At 31.9% G+C, this 20,701-nt stretch overlaps 2 protein-coding genes across 10 annotated transcripts in view; one reads left to right on the forward strand and one right to left on the reverse strand.

Moving 5' to 3' along the window:
- The window catches only part of Hasp (Hig-anchoring scaffold protein), a 49,983-nt gene extending 35,540 nt beyond the window's left edge, over positions 1-14,443 (reverse strand). For 4 of the 9 annotated variants that reach the window (XM_088039449.1, XM_088039476.1, XM_088039457.1 and 1 more), the window contains exon 1: positions 14,052-14,442. In XM_088039449.1, the coding sequence (XP_087895575.1) occupies positions 14,052-14,100 (49 nt within the window). In that variant the 5' untranslated portion in view covers positions 14,101-14,442. Of the gene's footprint in view, positions 1-12,794; positions 12,959-14,051 lie in introns of those variants that run through there. The other 5 variants (XM_088039492.1, XM_088039483.1, XM_088039507.1 and 2 more) reach the window with 3 other exon arrangements.
- Positions 14,444-17,919: 3,476 nt separating this feature from the next.
- On the forward strand, positions 17,920-20,656 carry Noc3 (Nucleolar complex protein 3). Its single transcript, XM_088032958.1, has 9 exons — positions 17,920-18,175; positions 18,228-18,388; positions 18,438-18,827; positions 18,877-19,010; positions 19,064-19,264; positions 19,314-19,502; positions 19,550-19,731; positions 19,780-20,400; positions 20,448-20,656. The coding sequence occupies exons 1-9, from the start codon at positions 18,018-18,020 to the stop codon at positions 20,632-20,634; spliced, it is 2,223 nt and encodes a 740-aa protein (XP_087889084.1). The 5' UTR covers positions 17,920-18,017; the 3' UTR covers positions 20,635-20,656.
- The last annotated feature ends 45 nt before the right edge of the window (positions 20,657-20,701 follow it).

Genomic DNA, 20,701 nt, shown 5'->3' on the forward strand with positions numbered 1-20,701 from the left:
TTGATACCGTAATGGAGTGATAAAGAGGCAAGGATAGCGTGGAATTTCAATGAAATTTAAAATTGAAATGATTTCCTGCGAAGAAAAGCGAAAAAGTAAAGTCGTGTAACTTGAAATGCAACAGAGATGAAACAAACATTCAGGATCCATTTCAATTCACCTGGAATCGTCATCCTCGTAATTTTAACGGAATTAAAAATCCTTGGCGTTGACATCCGATTTCGAATATTAAACTTGAGCGTTTTTTGTTGCAGCATCCATCAAATTCGTTTTTTTGTTTAGTCCTGAAGTGGTGGAATGGGTGATGTGCTCACCAGAGTCTGCTCTAGTTGGGAAAAGAGAAATGCCTTTTTAAAAGTTGGTAAATCATGATTTAAAGCTGCGTGTTGCGACGGAAAGATGAGGATTTGTGATTTATTAGACGTATTGTAGTATAAATTAAGTTTTATTAAAGTTTGCTTCCTGTCTAATAAATTGATTTATCTTTTATAGAACCTATTATTGTGTGCAGAACTTCCTTCATCATCTTTGAAACTACTCGTTCGAAATACAAACGGCTGTGGTTGCGGCGTACGTTTGTTGAAACTCTAATTGGGTTTCTTCAACCAAAGACAAGTTCTGTGACGAAAACTAATTTACAATATTGGTCTTTTGGGTTTTAAGACAAAGTTGCTAAGTGTCTTTTGATGAATATTAACTTTTGGAACTAATAAAATTACCGAGATACTCACAATCAGTCTCAACTAATTAGAATAATGAGCAAGTTAACTAGGCTTAAAAATACGAAAAAAAATCAAAGAAAACTATTGGCAGTTGATAGAATGACTGCTGTCGAATTAGCATTAGCATTAGTAGGTAAATCTCCGCCTTTATACATAATTAATTACATTGTGATGATTTAGAAATCTTTAAACTTTCCATTCATTTTTCAAACTTGAGAACATTTTAATTTTATCTTGTTCACATTCTTTATCAAGTTTTTAAAGTGATGTTTTCTTCAGATGATTTTAGTCCAACAGATTAATCACATCACGCTTCAAATGCTTAAAGTGTTTAATTTTTGTTTTTTTAAATTTTTCATTTTTTTTTAATTCTTAAGTTTAAGATTCTCCAAATTTGTCATATTATTTCCATTTTTTTTGGATTTGTTTCGATTTTGATATTTATTTTACATTCTATCGGTTGCTTTGAATTATATTTGTACCTATTTTTATCTGTGTATCTTTAAACACCTTGAGATTCTTATCAATTTTTCTTTCAAATCCCTAAAAACTTTAAAATTTCTGAGATTGTTAAAACTTAAATCCTTCAGACTTTCAAATTCTTTAAAATCTTCATTTGAATTCCTTGCATAATAATAATATGTTACTGCAGGTCACTAATAAAAAGGATCTAGCAACTCACTGAAACTTTTAAAAACACTTAACAGAAACAGACAAGTTGCTCTAAAAGTTGGTGTGAATGCATCTTTCAAGTTAAAAATTTTATGAAAAATAACTCCTTAGAAATTACTACAGTTGGGAGCATAATATTTTGGACGGCATTTCAAGAATGCAATTCAAGAGACCAAACAATATTTTACATTTTTTGCTCTCATCAAAATCTCGACAATATCAACCGAGCATTTCACTGAAAACCCTAAAATGTACCAAAAGGACAAGCTCTAACATTATATTAACTGCTCGAAAAGCACGTTTAATAATATGCATGTTTACATTATCCCTTGGACTATTTAACAGTTTTAAAAATTCATGTCCAGGGAGCAGAAGCAAAACAATGGCCCGTAATTAACTGTTCCAGATTTGCCTAAACAATCTTGATGCAGTTAATGAGAGAAAAACAATCCTTGAGTAATTTAGGTTCATTCGTGGTGATAGAATTGTTTAGAGCCGTCCTTAAATCTTGCTTTGAATTCATGGAGAACAAAAGCTTTCCACCATCACCAGTAAGTTAATTTATCTTCCCGACAAATTGAAAATATTATAATCAATTCCAAGGCATTTTCCAGGAAAATTCTTTCATCAGGTCGAGGTTGAGAAAAAATAAAAATAAAACCTCTAATAAAGTTGGATACGCCTGCTGCAAAGCAGCAGGATCATTATTGTCCTTACATTCCTGTATAAATAGGTGCACGATTTTTCCGAATGAATGGACCGCAAGCGAAATAATAATAAAAGCAGCTATAAATACGCCGACGCATTATAATGGAAACCGAGGAAAGGAAACGAAGGCAATACAGAACGAGATAAACGGGCAAAGCACCAAAATACGAACAGCCGCTTGTTCAACCCCTAAATATAATAGAAGCTGAAACACTCTATTAGCTTCAAGATTCACCCTCAGAAATGCGCGTCGATATGTCGACTGAGGGCGTTCTAAATTACTTTCGATTTGCAAGTGTTCCATTTATTATTAAAGCAATCTTCAATCTCAACACTTTTTCGCTGACATTACGGAGTAGTTGACAAAATCCCCTAATGGACGTCATCAATCAATGTTGCCACTACCTCGGGAGGAAATTAGAAAAGAAAAGTAAATTTGTAAACGCTCTGTTACTGACTCGGATGTTGCAACTTTAATATTAAGTTAGGTATGATTTTGACATGCCAAACAACTGTACTATTACATGAGTGCAATGAACATAAATAATTAATGCATCAGATGTTAGGAATTTACGATTAAAGTTAGAGAGTGAAAAAATCTTTAGATCTTCACGTTACTTTCGAGAAATTCTTTCTTTATCTTGTAAATTGTATAAAGAATGGGCGCATAATAATAAGCGAAGGTTTTGTAGAAATTAAACAACAATCAATACGTAGATAGTAATTATTAATTATACAATTTTCGTAAACGCACCTTTAATGGTCCTTACATTGACACTTTCATACACGTTAAAAAAGTTGTAACTATGACAAAGATTCACAAAACCTAATTTCATTTTTGCCCAGAACTTTGATATTTAAATCACAGCGTGTTAAAAGCTCTCTCCATTTCAAAACTTTGATGTTAAAATTTGAAAATACGACACAATTAACTGCAGGCTCTTTTCTCCCAACTCATATCTCATATTACTTTTTCGTTCTATTTTAATAAGGCTCTTAAATCTTTAATTTTATGTTAAATGTAAATTTTCAGTGCCTCACTTCCTTTTCTCTGTATTCTGTTCAATTCTATTCATTTGAGAATTTTCTCAAAAACCTATCTAAAATGTTACTTTTGTAAACTTAATAACTATGATATAAAAGACAGTACATCACTCGGGACCACTCTGTTTTAATAGCATTCATGTAAACTGCTTCAAATTTAATGATGTCATTACTTGACTTTAATCTCAAGTTTTCATGAATAGCTCCACTTCTAATTCGTAATGTTTTAACATCAAATCTGCTCTTCACTGCTACCCCATCGGCAGATATAATTAACAAGGCTAGAAGACGGAAGCTGATTAAAACCTTTCATGATTTTCATTACATTTTCTTATTATATTACTTTCCGAACTATGTAGTTTTTGTCCTTTTGTCTATTTCTTTTCATTGTCACATCATCATTGCATTGCCAAAATCTATAGAAATAGTTAAATACATAAAACCTAACTCATAATCGGATGACTAATACAGTTTATTGGCGCATTATTTTATAACCATACTATAGAACTCTTTAAAGGTAGTCTTAAGGCGAGTGCCAAGACATTTTTCTTATGGAGAATCCCATGTAAAGTATCGTCTAAATATTTCGCTTATTTTTTAATGTATCAGTTTCGTTCTTATTCTCAACTGCTTGCATTCACATTTTCTTCTAAAACTAAGTATCAAACATTGAAAAAAACATTTAATTTAAAAGTTAAATGACTTCTGAAAAATTTCTTCTTTTTCTGACTGAAAAATTCGATAATTTAATATAAAAAAATAATAAGTTTATGTCCGATTTTTGTGAATTTTTAAACTTAGAATTAGTAAAGAACACTTTCAGAATCACTTTCCCGCTAAGTTTAAATCGATATCATTAAAATTGCTCTAGTTATGAGAGAGATAAACTAAAAATTTTTCAATCGAAGCTTTGAACTTTGCAGATAATTTACGACTAGGGTGATTTATAAGCGTACCCTCATTTGCGGTTTCTTGACCAGCTTTGGAAGTTGTAAATCAAGAGATTTCTTCTAAAATTTTTACCTGCCTGTTTCGCACAGAGGATAATAAAATGATTACAATTAGAAGAGCGTTATTAAAAGTGCTAATAAGTACAAGCACAACGAAGTTTCATAATGCTTGATGTATGAAATTATAGAAACAACTATATGTAGTATGAACATTCATTCGATTGATAGTCATGTTTGCAACTAATGTCTTTCAATGACACACGAATTAATTTCTCGACTATTTCACGGTTTTGGACATAAAATTTAGAAAATGAAATTTAATAAAATAGTAGTTTTTTATTATTTTTCTTATTACATATTTTATTATTTATGTTTATTTCTTTCTTATTTTACTAAAATTTAAATGAAAAATGTTGAACGAAACAAAATTGTTTTGAAGACTCTATGGAGCAATCTGACCGGATGCAATTTTACTAGGTAATGCCAATTTCTTTCATTTTGCCGCCGGCCGGTTCAACTTTTACTGAAAAACCCACTAATTCAGACTTTAAAGATGCGGTGGAGAATAAAAAGGTTGACTTCTGGAAACTAGAAAAAAATGGAACATACATTATAAATTCAAATCATAATTGGTATTACCAAATCACGAAAAACACGAAAAAAAATGTGCATTCTGGGTGTTTGGTTTGGACAAGAAAGTATATAATATCAAATATGAATATATTTATGAACACACAACTTTTTGGAAAGATAAAATGGAACCAAAATTGATTAAGTTTGATTACGTTTTATTTTGATCACATGTTGCCGGAATTAATTGACTCTAGGAAACAAAGGTCGATGCCAATTCGTGATAGCTAAATTATGTACATAATGTTAATATTTTTGTCTACACTTTTTATATTATATTCCATTTCAATTATTTTTCATCGTGTATTCCGATCCGCCGGCATTGAGTTTGTATTACCTATGTATTAGTTAATTGTCAATATTGTAAATAAGTACCTATAGTTTGCTTCGTTTGGACCAAATAAAAATAAAGGGTGGAAATTTTTGAAAGGTTTAAACACAAATAATCGCTAATCTGGAAAATTAGCATGAAATAAGGAGGGTGTTACTAAAAATTACTTTTTTGCATCTTCACTTGAATCTGGTGGCAGTAACCGATTAAGATAAATAACTTTTTAACAGTTGTTGCATAACTTTTATTAATGAGCTTCCACGCGAGATTTATCGAAAATCTTCATTTTTATGAGACATTCAATATTCAAATGGTTACAAATCTTTTGAAAGTTAACAAAACGTGTTTTTTTTTCTAAAAATTAATCCATATTCTTTGTGATAATAACAGTTTCAAAATCAGGAAGCAATTCTACTTTTGAAATGCCTTCCCACTGCTCTAGTACAAATTTCGTCCAAAACTAAATTAAATAGAACACTTTTGTTATAGTTAGAATTTTGAACAATCTCAATCATCAATGACATTAAAGTATGTTTCACATTAGTTTTTCTTAACATATCGTAAAAATCCTGACTAAACGGTAGGTATTATAAAAGTCATTTTAGGCACGAGTAGAACAAGTGTCTTCAGAAGTTTATAAACGCGTTGAATGAATGAATACTATAATTTTTTTCTCCAAACGTCACAAAAGTCACTATTTTTCAGTCGTTTTTAGACAGTAAAGTAGACAATTTTGTTATAAGTAATGAAAAGCGCTCGTTGACATGGAAACACTTTTGCTGCCTAGGCAGAAAAAGTACTTTTTGTGACGGTTACTATTTGAGACCTTTTCTTTGGCACTTGAACGATCTTAATTTTGAAACTTTTTGAAACCAATATTTTTTACAGTAAATGTCATCAATGACAACTACATGCATAGCCATGTTTATAGTTCAATTTGAGTTTACTCATTGTCGGTCGTTTAACTGAATCTAACGTTTGGAGAAAAAGTAGTATTTGTTATTAAAAATTAGGTTTAGTTAAAGTAGGTATGTATACAGAATGTCGACCTGATTAACGCCAACAATACAGCAACGTTTACTGGAAATTTAAATTATTGGAGGAACAGTTCAGCAATGTTGCCATTTTCCTAATTTTCTTTTGGTCGTCCTGCGAAAACAGAGAGTTTGAATTTTTTGTTTACATTTTTTTGGTACTCTGGGGAATCAGCCAATTACCCCCCTTTTAAGATGGTGCGCCACTTTCCAGACATCCTGTATATTCAAAATTTAAAAATATTCATTTATTCGTATAATATTTCCAAATTGTTTATTTTAGCAATAAGATTAATGTTGTTCATTGCAAATACCGGGCTATAACAAAGAGAAAATAAGAACCAGTTTAACGAAAAATAAATTAAATTCATTCTTCACAAAACATTATACAAAGACCAGGAGTTTTTTCTCCTTTTTACTGAAATTTAATGTTTGCATAAAATCTCCTCTGATCTTGATGAGATACTTTCCGGATAAAAAAACGGTCTTGAATCTGGATTCGCACTGTCAGTGTTAATTCTCCTCTGGAGAGCATCAATTATAATTATAGCCCCAGACGCTGTGCGTAATATTATAAATAGAATTGTGAACCCTCCTCATAAAGTTCACATGGTGTTGACGAGGTAAAAGTTAGAGTCGACGCCGTGAAATCATATTACGCTACTAATTGCATTTCGCGCTTAATTGCTGCATTATACAGCAACGTTATTTATGTAGTGGTGTATTCCCGCTAAATTAGCGACATAACTGTAAAAGCACTGCCATTTCCCGATCCGGGATGAGAGCAAAACCACCGTGCAATAATGGGCCGAGCTTTCGCGAACAATTTACACTTTTTGCAGCTAGTTGAATTATTAGAAGCTTTAAATGTTTGGTTACCTCTTACTCTAGTTGTTCATTAAAGCGAAATTATTTTCTTTAAGTAGTTTAATTAGATCTCTGAGGCTTCTCTTATCGCGAGTTTCAATTATCCGCCTTGTGCACTATCAAATTCCAATTAAATGATCTAGGTCCTTAAGGGCTTCTATCAGCACATCAACTAAATATTTATTAAAGGGAAACCGATCTCTCGACGCGACCTCAGATCTGATAACTTCCTTTTGCCAGCGTGATATTAATGGTAAGACATCTTGGGAATAGACCCCTGAGACGTCCCTCGAAACAGCACAAAGTTTTTGTTGAACTTCTGATGGAGTTCAGAAGTGAAGGTCGTAGTGTTACGTGTAGGGATAATGTTTAGTTACTTTATTGTGCGCACAACTTTCGTTTATTAATTATGCTTAACATGTTAATAATTTCACAAAACTGTTTCATACTTATTTGCATGGAATTCCTAAATTGATCTCTGCTGCTTTCCAACGCGGATTTATTTTTTTTGTTATTCAGAAAAAAATTAAGTTTTGTAAACTTTTAAGGTTTTTGTAAATTTTTAGTTGTTGTAGTTTTCGATAAATCTGGTGTTTCTAATTGATTTCACTGGTCAGACCGCAAAATCATAGATAAAACATATGCAGCAACTGATAAAAAGTTGTTGGTCGATTTTTCTATATTTTGAATAAATTTGAAGACGCTGTAGTATCATTCATTTTTTTGACTCATATTAAATTTTCATAAAATTAATATCTTTGACGTTTCCTGGTACCAAATTGTTTGGAAAAAGTTCTGTCTGAGTAATAAGTTCACTTTAGAAATAACTTTTCACTTTACAGCACTTTTTTTTTCAAAACTTGTTGACTAAACGACATTTTTCCTGCAGAGAATTTTTCAATTTATAAAAGAACAATTTAAGAAATCAGTAGGATTTAAATTCTGTAATGCAAAACCTGCTAATCTGCACTAAAATTAACAAAAACCAATTTATTGTTAATTCGCCTACAATTTGGTGACAATTTGACAAATGAGACAGGTTTTGTTTGATTCGCAGGTATTGCAGAAACGACAAATCACAGAACCGCATTTTAAATTAGGCGCGTACAAAAAATCTTCAAGAAAAATAAAATTTTGTGTAATTTCCTCAAATAGATATTACACATAGTTACGAACAAATGTCACATTATAAGTCTTATTTTCTTAGTATTAAATTAACACCATTTAAATTAAACGCACACATGCTGGCACCCGCACAAATGAAATTAGTCCTTTCTAGAAAACCCAGTCCAAAATGTATTTTTTATTCTCCACTAAAATTAAATACGAATCTTGAGGTATTTTATCCATAGCGCATCGTTTAAATGTAGTAGCAGTGGTTGGTACAACGGGAAAAACAAACAAATTCAAATTGCTCGTATAAATTGTTTAAATTGTAGAAATAAATAAAAACTTTCCATTTTCTAGCTAGACGGAGGGACGTCGATGTCTATTTTATACATGATTCTAATCTAAAAAAGGTTATTTTCGCTGGGAAAGAAGAATGAATAAATAGCAAACACATCAGTCACTCGCTTTGAAACGTGCTGTTGTTTTTAAGCGAAATAAATGATGAACTAGGCAATGGTTACGTAACGAAATCGCATCTTGTGTTCTTGAATTTTGTATCAAAACTAAAATACCGTCTGCGGAAGGCAATTTTCCAACTTCCTTCCTAAACTAAATACAAAGTTTTAGGGGTTTTATTTGGGAACAGTTTAAATATAACCAAACAAGTTAGCTTTGTCGCTGGTTCTGAATAATTCATATTTTGTCCCATAAACGTCAATGTTTAGACAACATTATACATAGGTTTAAGGGCTAAAGTTTATCCGTTGGCCCCCAAATAGCTTTTTTACGATCGCTCGAAAGATACATTAGTTAATAATAAAAATGATTTATTTTCTCGCTGTTCAACAGGAAGCGAGGTAAACTTTTTATCAAATGTAACAAATAAAGCTTTTTATCGTGCTTCCAGCCATTGAAACGAGCTTTACTTGCAAAATCTAAATGTAGAGCCCATATGGGATTTAGAAAAAGCTAATAAAACGAAAAAATTTCGATATTATGAATGGTCCATATGTGAATCGAGGAATTTATTATCAGAAAAGGGTTTGAAACGCCACAATGAAATTACGATAACTCAAACACAAGAGCGTTTTTCATGTTAACATTAACTAAAGAGCAAAAGTGATGCAAATACAAATACAGTTGAACCACCTCACGGAAATTTATCATCTGGAAAAATCGAGCCACAAGATCACAGTTTGTAACCACAAAAAGAGGTAAATTTCGAGCAGTAATTAATCAAATAATAATGAAAATTGCTAATTCAAAGCCAGTCTTTTATATGTGTTACACAAAACGAGATGTCAAACTTTTTAACTCACTATTACATCAAAAAATTCTGGAGAAGCATTTCGCTTTTCTGTACCTAAAGTTTCCTATGTTTAAGGAAGAATTTGCTAACAATTTCATAATTGTGTAAATTTAAGCTTCAATTTCATGCTAATAAATCCATGGCTTTTCTCTTGAAGTCTGTGTACACTTCTTTTGATTGCACACTGATTTATTATTCCTAACTAATTGAGTCATCCATTCTCATTGTAGGGTCTGTTTGACTATTATTAAAAAATCAACATCTACTCTCCCAGATTAAAGGAATTCTAATTTTTAGTACCCATGATAACAAAAATTTGAATTTAGTATCCAAGATATCTGAGCTAAGGTCTTTTCAAAACAGAAACTTAATTGTAAAATAATAAACCTAAAGGATGCGATTTGTGGGCACGTTGAATTAAAACAACTTTTTTTTATTTCACCCCATGTAAAATTACTGTAATAAAAGCAGTGGCTGCTAGTTGCCTCATTTTGATGCACGTAAATTTGTGATTTAATGGCGGCTATCATGGTTATTGATTGTTTCTTCTAAAAGAGCTCAAGAAAGCTGGTCTTTTAACCACTTATTTCACTGCTAACCTGTTTTGCTTTGATTTGATTCTTAGATATTTTCCTGGTCAATAATATAAATTACTCGACTTAAATCCTTTATTTTACGACTTTAATTTTACGCTCAATTTATTATTTTTATAATTTTATTTCTTTTTAATTCTAGACATATTACAGTATATTTTCCAAGGGGTAAAAGTCATAGTTTGTTCGTGAGTAAACAAAATCAACGAACAAAAAAATCGACTTTCTCCTCGAATTCCAAGTGCTATTTTTTCAACAACAATAGTTATTTGTGTACCAAATCCAAAAAGTGACTCTTTTTTGACCGAGTCTTTTTTTAATGGCCGAGGGCAAAATGGCACTTTTTGGCCGTGAGACACACAAGATTTTTTAGGCGACATCATTAAATTAACAAGTGAATTAATTTTTATTTATGATTTATTGATCTAATCATTTATAACAACTGAATAATTGTAAATATTTATAAATCCTTCAGAAAAGTTCATATTTTGTTTATTTACATTAGCAGTTTTGGCTTGTGAAGCTTCACAATTTGTATGAATTAGGTTTGATGTGCTTTTGATGTAGTTGCAGCAGCAATGCTATCCATGTTCATTTTCAATAATTCAACACGTGTTTGTTGCACTTTACAACAGTTTGTCGATTTGATTTTACCCAAATAATTATAAAATTGGGGGTAATATCGGTATCTTGATGTAATATGCAAAACGATGGATAGATGGCGCCACCATAAATCGGCCAAAAATGTTTGCGGCCAGAAAAGACTTACTTTTAGGCCGCTTTTGAGGCCTAAAAATTCCAATTTTAGTTTAAGTCGTCTAAAATAGCTATTTGTGTACCAAGGCCAAAAAGTGGTTTTTTTTTGGCCGAGCCTTTTTTTAATGGCCGAGGCGCTAGCCGAGGCCAGAAAGAAGGCGAGGGCAAAATGGCACTTTTTGGCCGTGTTACACACAAGATTTTTTAGGCGACTTCATTAAATTTACAAGTTAATTAATTTTTATTTATGATTTATTGATTTAATCAATTATAACAACTGAATAATTGTAAATATTTATGAACCCTTCAGAAAAGTTCATATTTTCTTTATTTATATTTGCAGTTTCAGCACGTGTAGCTTCACAATTTGTATGAATTAGGTTTAATGTGTTTTTTAATGTTGTTGCAGGAGCACTGCTAGACATGTTCATTTTCAATAAGTCAACACGTCTTTGTTGCACTTTACAGCAGTTTGTTGATTTGATTTTACCCAAATAATTATAAAATTGAGGGTAATATCGGTATCTTGATGTAATATGCAAAACTATGGATAGATGGCGCCACCATAGATCGGCCGAAAATGTTTGCGGCCAGAAAAGACTCACTTTTAGGCCGCTTTTAAGGCCTAAAAATTTCATTTTCAGTTAAAGTCGCCTAAAAAAAATTAACAGGCGTCAATTTTAGAAATCTTTATTTTTTGTTTTTTCGAAATATGTGTATTGAATATTGCAATTGTAGTAATTATTTATAACTGTTAGTTTATTTTCTTTGTTTTTTGTTATTGGCAAGGATGTATACTTATCAGGTGTATGTGGTATTATGAGAGTTTCGGTTTCTATTACTCAATAGGTGTATGAATGTTTTGGAAGTTTTTGAAGTTGAAGGTAAATGTTTCATATTTTCTTTGTTAACTTCGAATGAATTAAAAAACAATAACAAGAATAAACAATGTGACTGCCGCTGCCCCAAAACCGTGCAAAACAGTATTTATCTTTAATAAATGCAGCTTGTTTTCTACACGTATATCTTACTCACGTGAAGTGTAATTAAGTGAGCAAACCCATCTAGTGCGTAAAACACTACAATTTCACAACTTGTAACAAAAACAGCTCCTACAAGCTACAGCTATTACAATAATCATTATGTTGATATGCAATGTCGCTTATGTCCGATTAAGTACTCTTTTGAAGTCTTTTAAGTCTTGCAAACATTAACGTACTTTTTCTGCCTTGGATTTCCCTACGTAAATAGGATAAATCGATTATGTTTAAACAAACTTTTATACTTTGAGGAACTGACTACAGTGTGGGACGAATTTAATTATCTTTTCAAAGTAGAAATGTTTTTAAAGTAAGCCACATTTTTCGATTACTTTTAATAGCTTTTTTTTCCAAAGTAATTTGTTGTTTTATGTTTTAATTATTTTTATAGTATGTAAAACGAGTTAATTCCTTATTTTATTTAGATACTTCAATTAATTTCCTGAGCAACCCTCAAATATCAATGTCCAATTTTGATTAAAAAACACAAATGGGTATATAATAGTTATTTGTTTCACTAGGCTAGAAAATGGTCGCCCTCCGGGCTCGGATTTCAATACTTTCCTCGCATTTCCAAAACATTTTCTAACCGTGTCAAACACGAAATTTTGTGCGCCGACAATTATTAATAGTTATTTATTTTGACTTTGAATTTGAAGCGTCATTCCCTCATTTAGGGGAATTTTATCAGCTGGGAAATAAGTTGGTAGCATCCTACTCAAATCAAACGATTGCAGATTAATTTAAATTCAAATGTGTTTCAGCAAATTTTTGTGGTATCTTTGCTTAATTAGTCTATCTTTATTATTTTCGAAGGTCATTGGCCTCCAAATCAGCACACAAATTGACACAATTGACATTTATGCAGCGATGCCAACCTGCAAAATAAAACCAACTATTCGAAATGTCACTTTTGACTGCCTAGACATTCAAAAGGTGATTTTCTTGCCGAAAATGAGTATCACAAATCTCATGAAAAATGACGGAGGCGCACAAAATACTTTTAAAATCAACAAAAAAATCCATACCTTAGAAGTATCTACCACAACCAACAATAGATGATAGTATGAGAAGTATAAGTAAAACTATATGAGAACATAAAGTCACTTATACTGCGAATAACATTCTATTTTTGCTTAAAATTATGGCTATTACTATGTATTAATGTGCTATGTGACTGTTTTTCCGCCAATTAAATGCCAGCAATCATCAAATTAGTTGCGAAATTAACTTAATCGCAATCAAATCATTATGTAAACCGACTCCTCATCATATAAATCACACTTACGTAATCAAAAACTGTCGTATAAGTTGTGATTAATATAACGTTAGGAGAAAAAATCCTTAATTTCAGCAAAAATCATTTATGAGTTTTATTATATCGAATCACAATCTACCCAACCTAAATTACGTTGTTAAATTTACGCCCCACGATGGAAGTTTCAAACTCATCATTACGTATCCACGAAGTTACACATAAGACATTGATTTTATAATAATAACAATCAGAATCTAGCATGAGCTTTCAGAGCTTTCAACTAAGTAAATTGTATTTAACACTTTAATACCCAGCCTATTCCCCTATTGCAAACTTTCGTCCGCAACTTATAATATGTTATTCCACATAGAATTACCAATTTTTAATTTGTTCAAATGTGTAAGTGCAATTAATTCTGCTTAAGATGCAATTTTTTGTGGCAATAAATTTATCAAAAATTGTTATTGATTTTAAATATTACATTTGGTAAATGGGAATTTGATAGGTATAGCAGAGCCACAGTGCCCTCAAGCGAGTCAAAGTCAATAAGCGGTAAGCTTTGAAAATTCTAGAAATGTGTGTCACGTTTGATATGATCAATTTCAAGATTGTTTAAATGGATTGCGCAAAGGTTAGGGTTAATCCATCTAGGTGCAGCTTGTCACAAATCCATTTTCTTGTAGATGTTTTACGAAACTTTCTTTGAATCCAAGGCAATTTATTTAGGAAATTATTCAGCAAATAAAAGACGGAATGAATTTAATTACGACTAATTTATCCCTGTTCAGGATTACGATCTACAACAAAACACAAGTCAAAGTTTGACTGCGTAATTGGGGTGGGTTTTTACTTGTTTTATTAGCAGCAAAGTTTACGTTCGGTTTTTTGGAATGATAAATTTCATGCAATTAGTATTCATTAGATACGTGAGTATGTTAGGGGATGATAAATCACGTTCTCCTATGAATGCGTGTTATTTTATTACGCTCCGATTTTTCTTTTCTCTACAATAATAAATTGTTCTTACCTTGGCTTGCGGCGACGCCAAGTATCAGCCAACACCACAGTTTGTACATATTTACAAAAAGTTTCAGTTCTTGTCACAAAATTCAGTTTTTACATTATTTACATAATTCACACTAAATCTCCATCCTGATCAAAAAATTATTCATTATCACATTTTTAAACACTTGTTCGATTTTACTAAGTGAGATAATAATATTTGATAATTTAAGGAATAAGTCTACTGGGACCAAGAAAGTGAAAATAGTTGGGGTAGAAAATTGAATCGTTGCCGCACGTTTATTTTATGTCGACGAAAGGAAATTATGTTGAAGAGCACACTTCCGTATCCGGCGACGGCTGTACAGCATCTGAATTTGCCGTGATCTCTCGTGTAGCCAGACGCCGACGGCGTTTTCCAGTGGAAGGGTGAAATGGACGCCTGAAAAATACAAGCAAACGCGCGGTAAATACAAATTTTAGGAAAGCAGTTGGCATATTGTGGCAATAATGATGATGAATAGAGATGATCAGTGGTTGAGACTTTTTTAAATGTGCTTTCACCCCCCTTAAATTGTTAATTAATTGCACAGTAGAACAGTCTTTTTGTTACATATACATTGTTTACAGGGTCGGAAAGGTAATTTTGTGCTAAAAACCACCTCAAAAAAAAATATTCAATTTTTTATTGGCTTCCGTCGAACACTGATGGTCACCCCCAAAATCGTCTCTAATTTCAAAGATAAAATTTTGTAATTTTGCATAAGCTGATGGTTGATCAAGCTCCACAATCTGTCGCAAAAATTTGCTTTTCATCACTATTTTTGTTTAACATCGCGACGCCTAAGAAATGTAATTTTTAAAAATTTAGCAGGACGCTGTTCGCTTAATTGACACTTCAAAATTTATTATGTTTTTTTGCCATACAAAATGTAAGTCTGACATAGTAATCGTCACAAAAAGTACTTTTTCTTTTTCTTTTTTTTTGACATTTGACAATTGCCTACTTTACTACTGTCTAGAAACAAGGTTCCTAAATTAAGCAGGTTTGCTCGTTACTAAGGCTGAAACTCCACCCTCTTTTGGTTGCTAGGGTCGTGTGACCATAAATGACGTCACAAGAAAGTTCTGTCAATTGGTTTGGGGTGTAAAAACATTGTTGATCGTCAATGCTGTTTAACAAAGTTCTTGTAGAAGCATCAGAGTGTTAAATATTGCTGTTTTAAATAATAATAGCAATGAAAAAATTCAATTAGAATTTAAAAGAGCTTTCCGATGACGTATTCGCGCCAGTTCAAGAGGCCTGTTCCTATTGGCTCAAAACTTTGTAGCAAACCTGTTAATTTTAGTAACCTTGGTCTAGAAACGACTAAAAAATAGTGACTTTTGTGACGTTTGGAAAAAAAAAAATTTTGTAAAATGAAATTTTGGATGTAAACCGTAAACAATGAGACCGTTAATTTTCTATACCAACCCTGAATTATCAATTTTAAGTTTTGACTTACAAGGGGACTATCAGAGATGGAAATCACGGATTTTAAATTTTTTTATATATGCTGTAGGAGACGATCTCCTTAGTAAAAGGCTAAAAGGATTTTACGCGACGGGCTCTGATTCCAAAGATATAAGGTTGAAAGTTTTGTAGCAGTTTATAACAAAATTTAACAACCTTTTACGCAAAAACGGCTCTAGTATAGTAGAAAACATTGTTGATTTGGAAACCGACAACTGGGGTTAGATTCTTTCTGGAATATAACTTTTTTTTTAAGTAACTTCACATAAGAAACGCTCTACGAGTCATCGTGATTTTGGGATGTTTAGACATGATTCACTGCCCAGCAAAGTTAGCACAAAATTTGAAAATATTTTTTCAAATGAATTTAGGTATTTGAAGCGGTCCCTTAAATATAATAATGATTAAAATAATGTCGGCAGTTTAAGGCGTTTAACACAGTGTATTACGTCTTTAAATACCTGCCAACTAATACTTTTTGTGGTAAGTATAGACCATTCAAATTTCTGAATTCTTCCTGATTTATTTTGGGTTGAATCTCTTTAAAAAATATATTGTGTTCAACATGTTCGCTAATTGGCTGGGTAGTTCATATTATTAAGTAATGTAATGTAAATGTCTAATAAAACTCTAAGTTAAAAGTTTTAGAAAATTTTGTAAAGCTTTCTTAATTCAGATGACTTCTTTTCTGATTAGTCTAATATTTTCTCAATTTACTATTTGTTGTTTTAGGATAGTTTTGCCCGTTCCCCTTCTCTAAATTAGGGTGTTTTTCTGATTGTCTTAAACTTCAGGGACAGGTGGAACGTTTCCATAAATTTAATTTTTCTTTACCTTAATTTATAGCAAGTCTGGCTGGCTGGGTGAGGTTTCAATTAGAATAAAATGTGTAACTTATTAATTTGATTGTATGTGTCATCATTTCGAGTAATGATCTGTTTCTACTCCTGTTATAGTAATCGACAAATTACAAACATTGTGAAATTGTTCATAATTTGTGAAAATGGTTCTTTGTTCTTGTTGAGTTGTTCCTTATAATAATGTTTGAATTAACAATGTCTTAATAAAAATCATGTAAAATTCAACTTTTGTTGTATTTTATCAAAAATAATCGAAAAAAATTTCACGGCTGCGGGAAAGCAAGTCGTAGAAAAAGTATAGTACGCAACTCGGGGGTAAAGCCAATTACGCTCTCGTGGAATTATAAAGCTCGGCTTCGCCTCGCGCACAATTTTTCCCCTCGTGCGTAATTGGCTTCTTACCCCACACGTTGCGTAATATACTATTATAGATTACTGGAAATCTTTTGTAGACACAAAGAAGGTTGGTAATTTAATTAATTTTTGCATGTAATATAAGGGTGTAATTGGGTTTGGCTGTCAAAATGTGATTAGAAAAGTCAAGGGATTGGTTGTTTATAAATTTGATTTATTTAAATGGAAGACTTCTTAATTAATTAAATCTAAAATTGTTTAAAAAGGCTTGTTTATGAAGTCAAAATTATTATCGCTATAAGTAGGCTGCTACAATATTATAAGCTTATTAGTTAAAGTCCGTTTTTTTATTAAAAAACCACCAACACCGCACTCTCCCACCACTTTACAACCGGCAACGTCGTCGATGGTGACTTTTTGGTGATAAAATCAAATAGGTTAGCTGCCTAATTGACAATTTGATTACACAAAACGGCCTTTCAGGCTGTGCCGAGTCTTTTCACTATTAAATCATTTGATTTGCAATCCAACAGGCTGTAAAAGAAACGTTTTTAACGAAAACACTGCCTAATTTTCAGAAATGTCAAAAATTTGACAACTATTTTCTCACCAAAAATCTCCCTAGGCAACGTTGCCGGTTGTAATGCCGTGGAAAACTGCGGTGTTGGTGGTTTTAAAAAAAAAACGGACTTTATAAACATTGATGCAAAAAGCATGTCTTATGAGTAAAACAAATCGCAACCTGAGTACTATAAGGTTCTAACTAACATTTGCATTCTATTGATCAGTGTTTACGTTATCAGTGATATCTCTTAAATTTATTAAGTATTTATTTAAAAAAATGATAGGATCTATTAATATCATTTTGGCTTGTTAAAATATTAAATTCCTTTAATTTATACTTGATAGAAAATGTTTAAAAAAAATCGTAAAACAAACAATTTGAATTTTCACCAAAATCACTTATTAGAACCTTATAATTGTCACGTCGCGAAATATGTATTAAATATAAATTCGTTGCACTTTTATTTATGTACAAATTTATCAAAAAAAAAACTAGAAAAGACAACAAGAAGTAAAACACGTTGTTTTTCTACAATCTCAGAATTTTTAGTTCTAGAAGGTCGAATATTCAAACAGAAACTGAAATTTTGAATTTGCCCCCAACTTTCCATCCGTAACCTTATCCACTTCACTTTTGACATTTCACCGCATTTGACAACAACTTTTGAGGTTAGACAACGTGTTTTTGAAAATCTACAAAATGGGTAAGAAAGAGCCCCTTTCTGAAAGCGAAGAAGAAAACGACAGCGATTATGGAGAAGACATGCTGGAAATGATAGAAAAAGATGACTTGGATTTTATTAAAAATGCCATAACTTCGAAGTCTTACAACATTTTCAACAAAGTTAGATACACGAGGTAAGTTTGTAATTAAAATTCTCACTAATTGTATGTAATAATGATCTTAAAGTGCTTCAGGACCAAAAGCGAAAAAACGTAAATTAAATAATGAAGACTCAGATCTGGAAAACGAGTATGAGGATCAAACTGTTGAAGATGTGCCAATGCGAAACTTGCTGCCTTTTAAAACAAAAGAAGGAATTGTGCCGCAACAGATCGTAGATGAAACTAGTAAATTTCACTTTATTTATTGGGGGTAACTAAACACCATACATTGTAGATGCCAAATCTGATTCAGAAGAAGAAATTGAAGAAAAAGATGATGAGGATGATATAGAGGACGAAATAGAGGACCAGCAGGAGGAATTTGATTTTGTTGATGACAAAATTGATCTTTCTAAACCAATATCAGCTACTCAGTTATTAGCAGAAAGAAACAGAATTTTAAGAGATAAGAAAGTGCATATTGGAACTTTGAGTGCTGGTGTTTTGGAAAATCCAGAAGAAAAAGTCACCAATTTGAGGACTTTATTAAAACTAATGGATGAAGACACACCTCAAGTATACTTCACTGTTAGAAAACTAGCTACAGTTTCACTGTTGGAAGTTTTTAAAGATGTTCTTCCTTCCTATGAAATTAAGAAAATTGTTAACTCAGAGGGAGTCAAGTGTTGGTAATGTTAATTATCTTTCTCAGTAATTTACTTATTAAATTTTAGTGAAGAAAGACACCTTAAAATTGCAAAAGTATGAAGAGCAATTAGTGGTTTATTACAAGAAATTTTTACAAAAACTAGAGAAAAACAGCTTAATTCTCATTAAGAAAAAGGGCGACAACAGGAAATTCAAAGAAGTATTTTAACAATTTTATAATTGTTACTATCTTTATGTTGTTTAATATTTTAGGAAGAATTTAAGTTGGCAGAAATTGCGGTTCAAGCTTTGGCAGATTTGTTGGTGACACATCCTTATTTCAACTATGCCCATAACATTGCACAGGCAGTAGTTCCATTTTTAAATAATTCCAGAAGCAACATTAGAGAAATAGCAAAAAATGCAGTTAAAACAGTCTTTAAAGAGGATAAAAAAGAAGAAATAACATTAAAAGTACACACGTTTTCGTTAATGGATTCTTTTACTAAAATCTTGCTTGCAGTTGCTTAGACTTATCAACAATTATCTCAAGAATCACACTCATAATGTACACCCAGACATGTTGGAACCATTTCTTGTCTTGAATTTGAAGGATGTCAATTTGGATGGTGAAAAAGAACAAGACATTAAACAAAAGAAGTTAATGGCAAAGAAACAGAAAGTATTGCAAATGTCTAAAAAAGAGAAAAAGGTAATTAAGTAACTGGTTGACGTCACAAATTACTGATTTTTTTATAGAGAAAGAAAAAGCTTCAATTTTTAGAAAAAGAATTGTTAGAAACAAAAGCAGAAGAAAACAGACAAACAAAACAACATAATTTAACTGAAATCACAAAAGCGGTTTTTGGGGTCTATTTCAGAATTTTAAAAAGCTCAACCAACACTAAAGTGCTAGGAGTTTGTTTGGAAGGCTTAGCAAAGTTAGCAAACATTTATATAATGACTACTTCTAACATGTTTGTTTTTAGATTTGCGCACTGTATAAACATTGACTTTTACCTAGACCTTGTGAACATTTTAGACAGATTGCTTAAAGAGGACTGGATAGGGTATAGAGAACAACTACACTGTATCCAAACAGTATTTTCAATTCTAAGTGGCCAAGGTGAAGCTCTCAACGTCGATCCAACACGTTTTTATACCCATCTATACAAAGGTCTTTTAACGACGCACGCATCAAAAAATTATTCAAATTTTCCTGTTTTATTAAAAACTTTAAATGACGCATTAATCAAAAGACGCAAGAAAATAACAGCTAAGAGAACTTTGAGCTTTGTGAAACGGGTATCGACTTTAAGTTTACAATTGTCACATGATGGGACTTTGGGTAGTTTGAGTCTTGTAAAGAGTTTGATGCAGTTGAATAGATCTATTGATGTTTTGCTTGATATGGATACATCATTTGGTGATGGTAAATATCACGCGGAACTGGAGGATCCTGAATACACAAACGCTGCGAGTACTGCACTGTATGAATTAATTTTATTAGCGAGACATTACCATCCTGTAGTTTGTAAGTACGCGAAAAATATAGCGTTTGGGGTACCTGCAACGGGGGAAGGAAGTCTTGATCCTGAGTATTCTAAATGGTAGGTGGGAAAATTAGGGAGATTTTGTTTAAAGTTTAGCATTTTAGCACCCCTGAGCAAGTTTATCGTGATTTTAACATGTCAGAAATGGCTTTTAATCCGGCGGTACCTATTCCCAAGAAAACGAAACCGAAAGTCAAAGTACAGAGACATGTCTACGCGGACAGCTCATTTGGAGAATATTGTAAAAATGTGGCTAGGAATCAAAAGGGAGACTTCTGTATGATTAAGTAGAAATAAATGACTATTGATCGGCGCTTTTTTAATTTGAATTTGGCACTTTTTACCAGTTACTTTTTTC

Source organism: Gnatocerus cornutus, chromosome 1, assembly GCF_029298725.1.
Source record: "Gnatocerus cornutus isolate USDA-ARS CGAHR chromosome 1, icGnaCorn1.1, whole genome shotgun sequence".
Classification (NCBI taxonomy): domain Eukaryota; kingdom Metazoa; phylum Arthropoda; class Insecta; order Coleoptera; family Tenebrionidae; genus Gnatocerus; species Gnatocerus cornutus.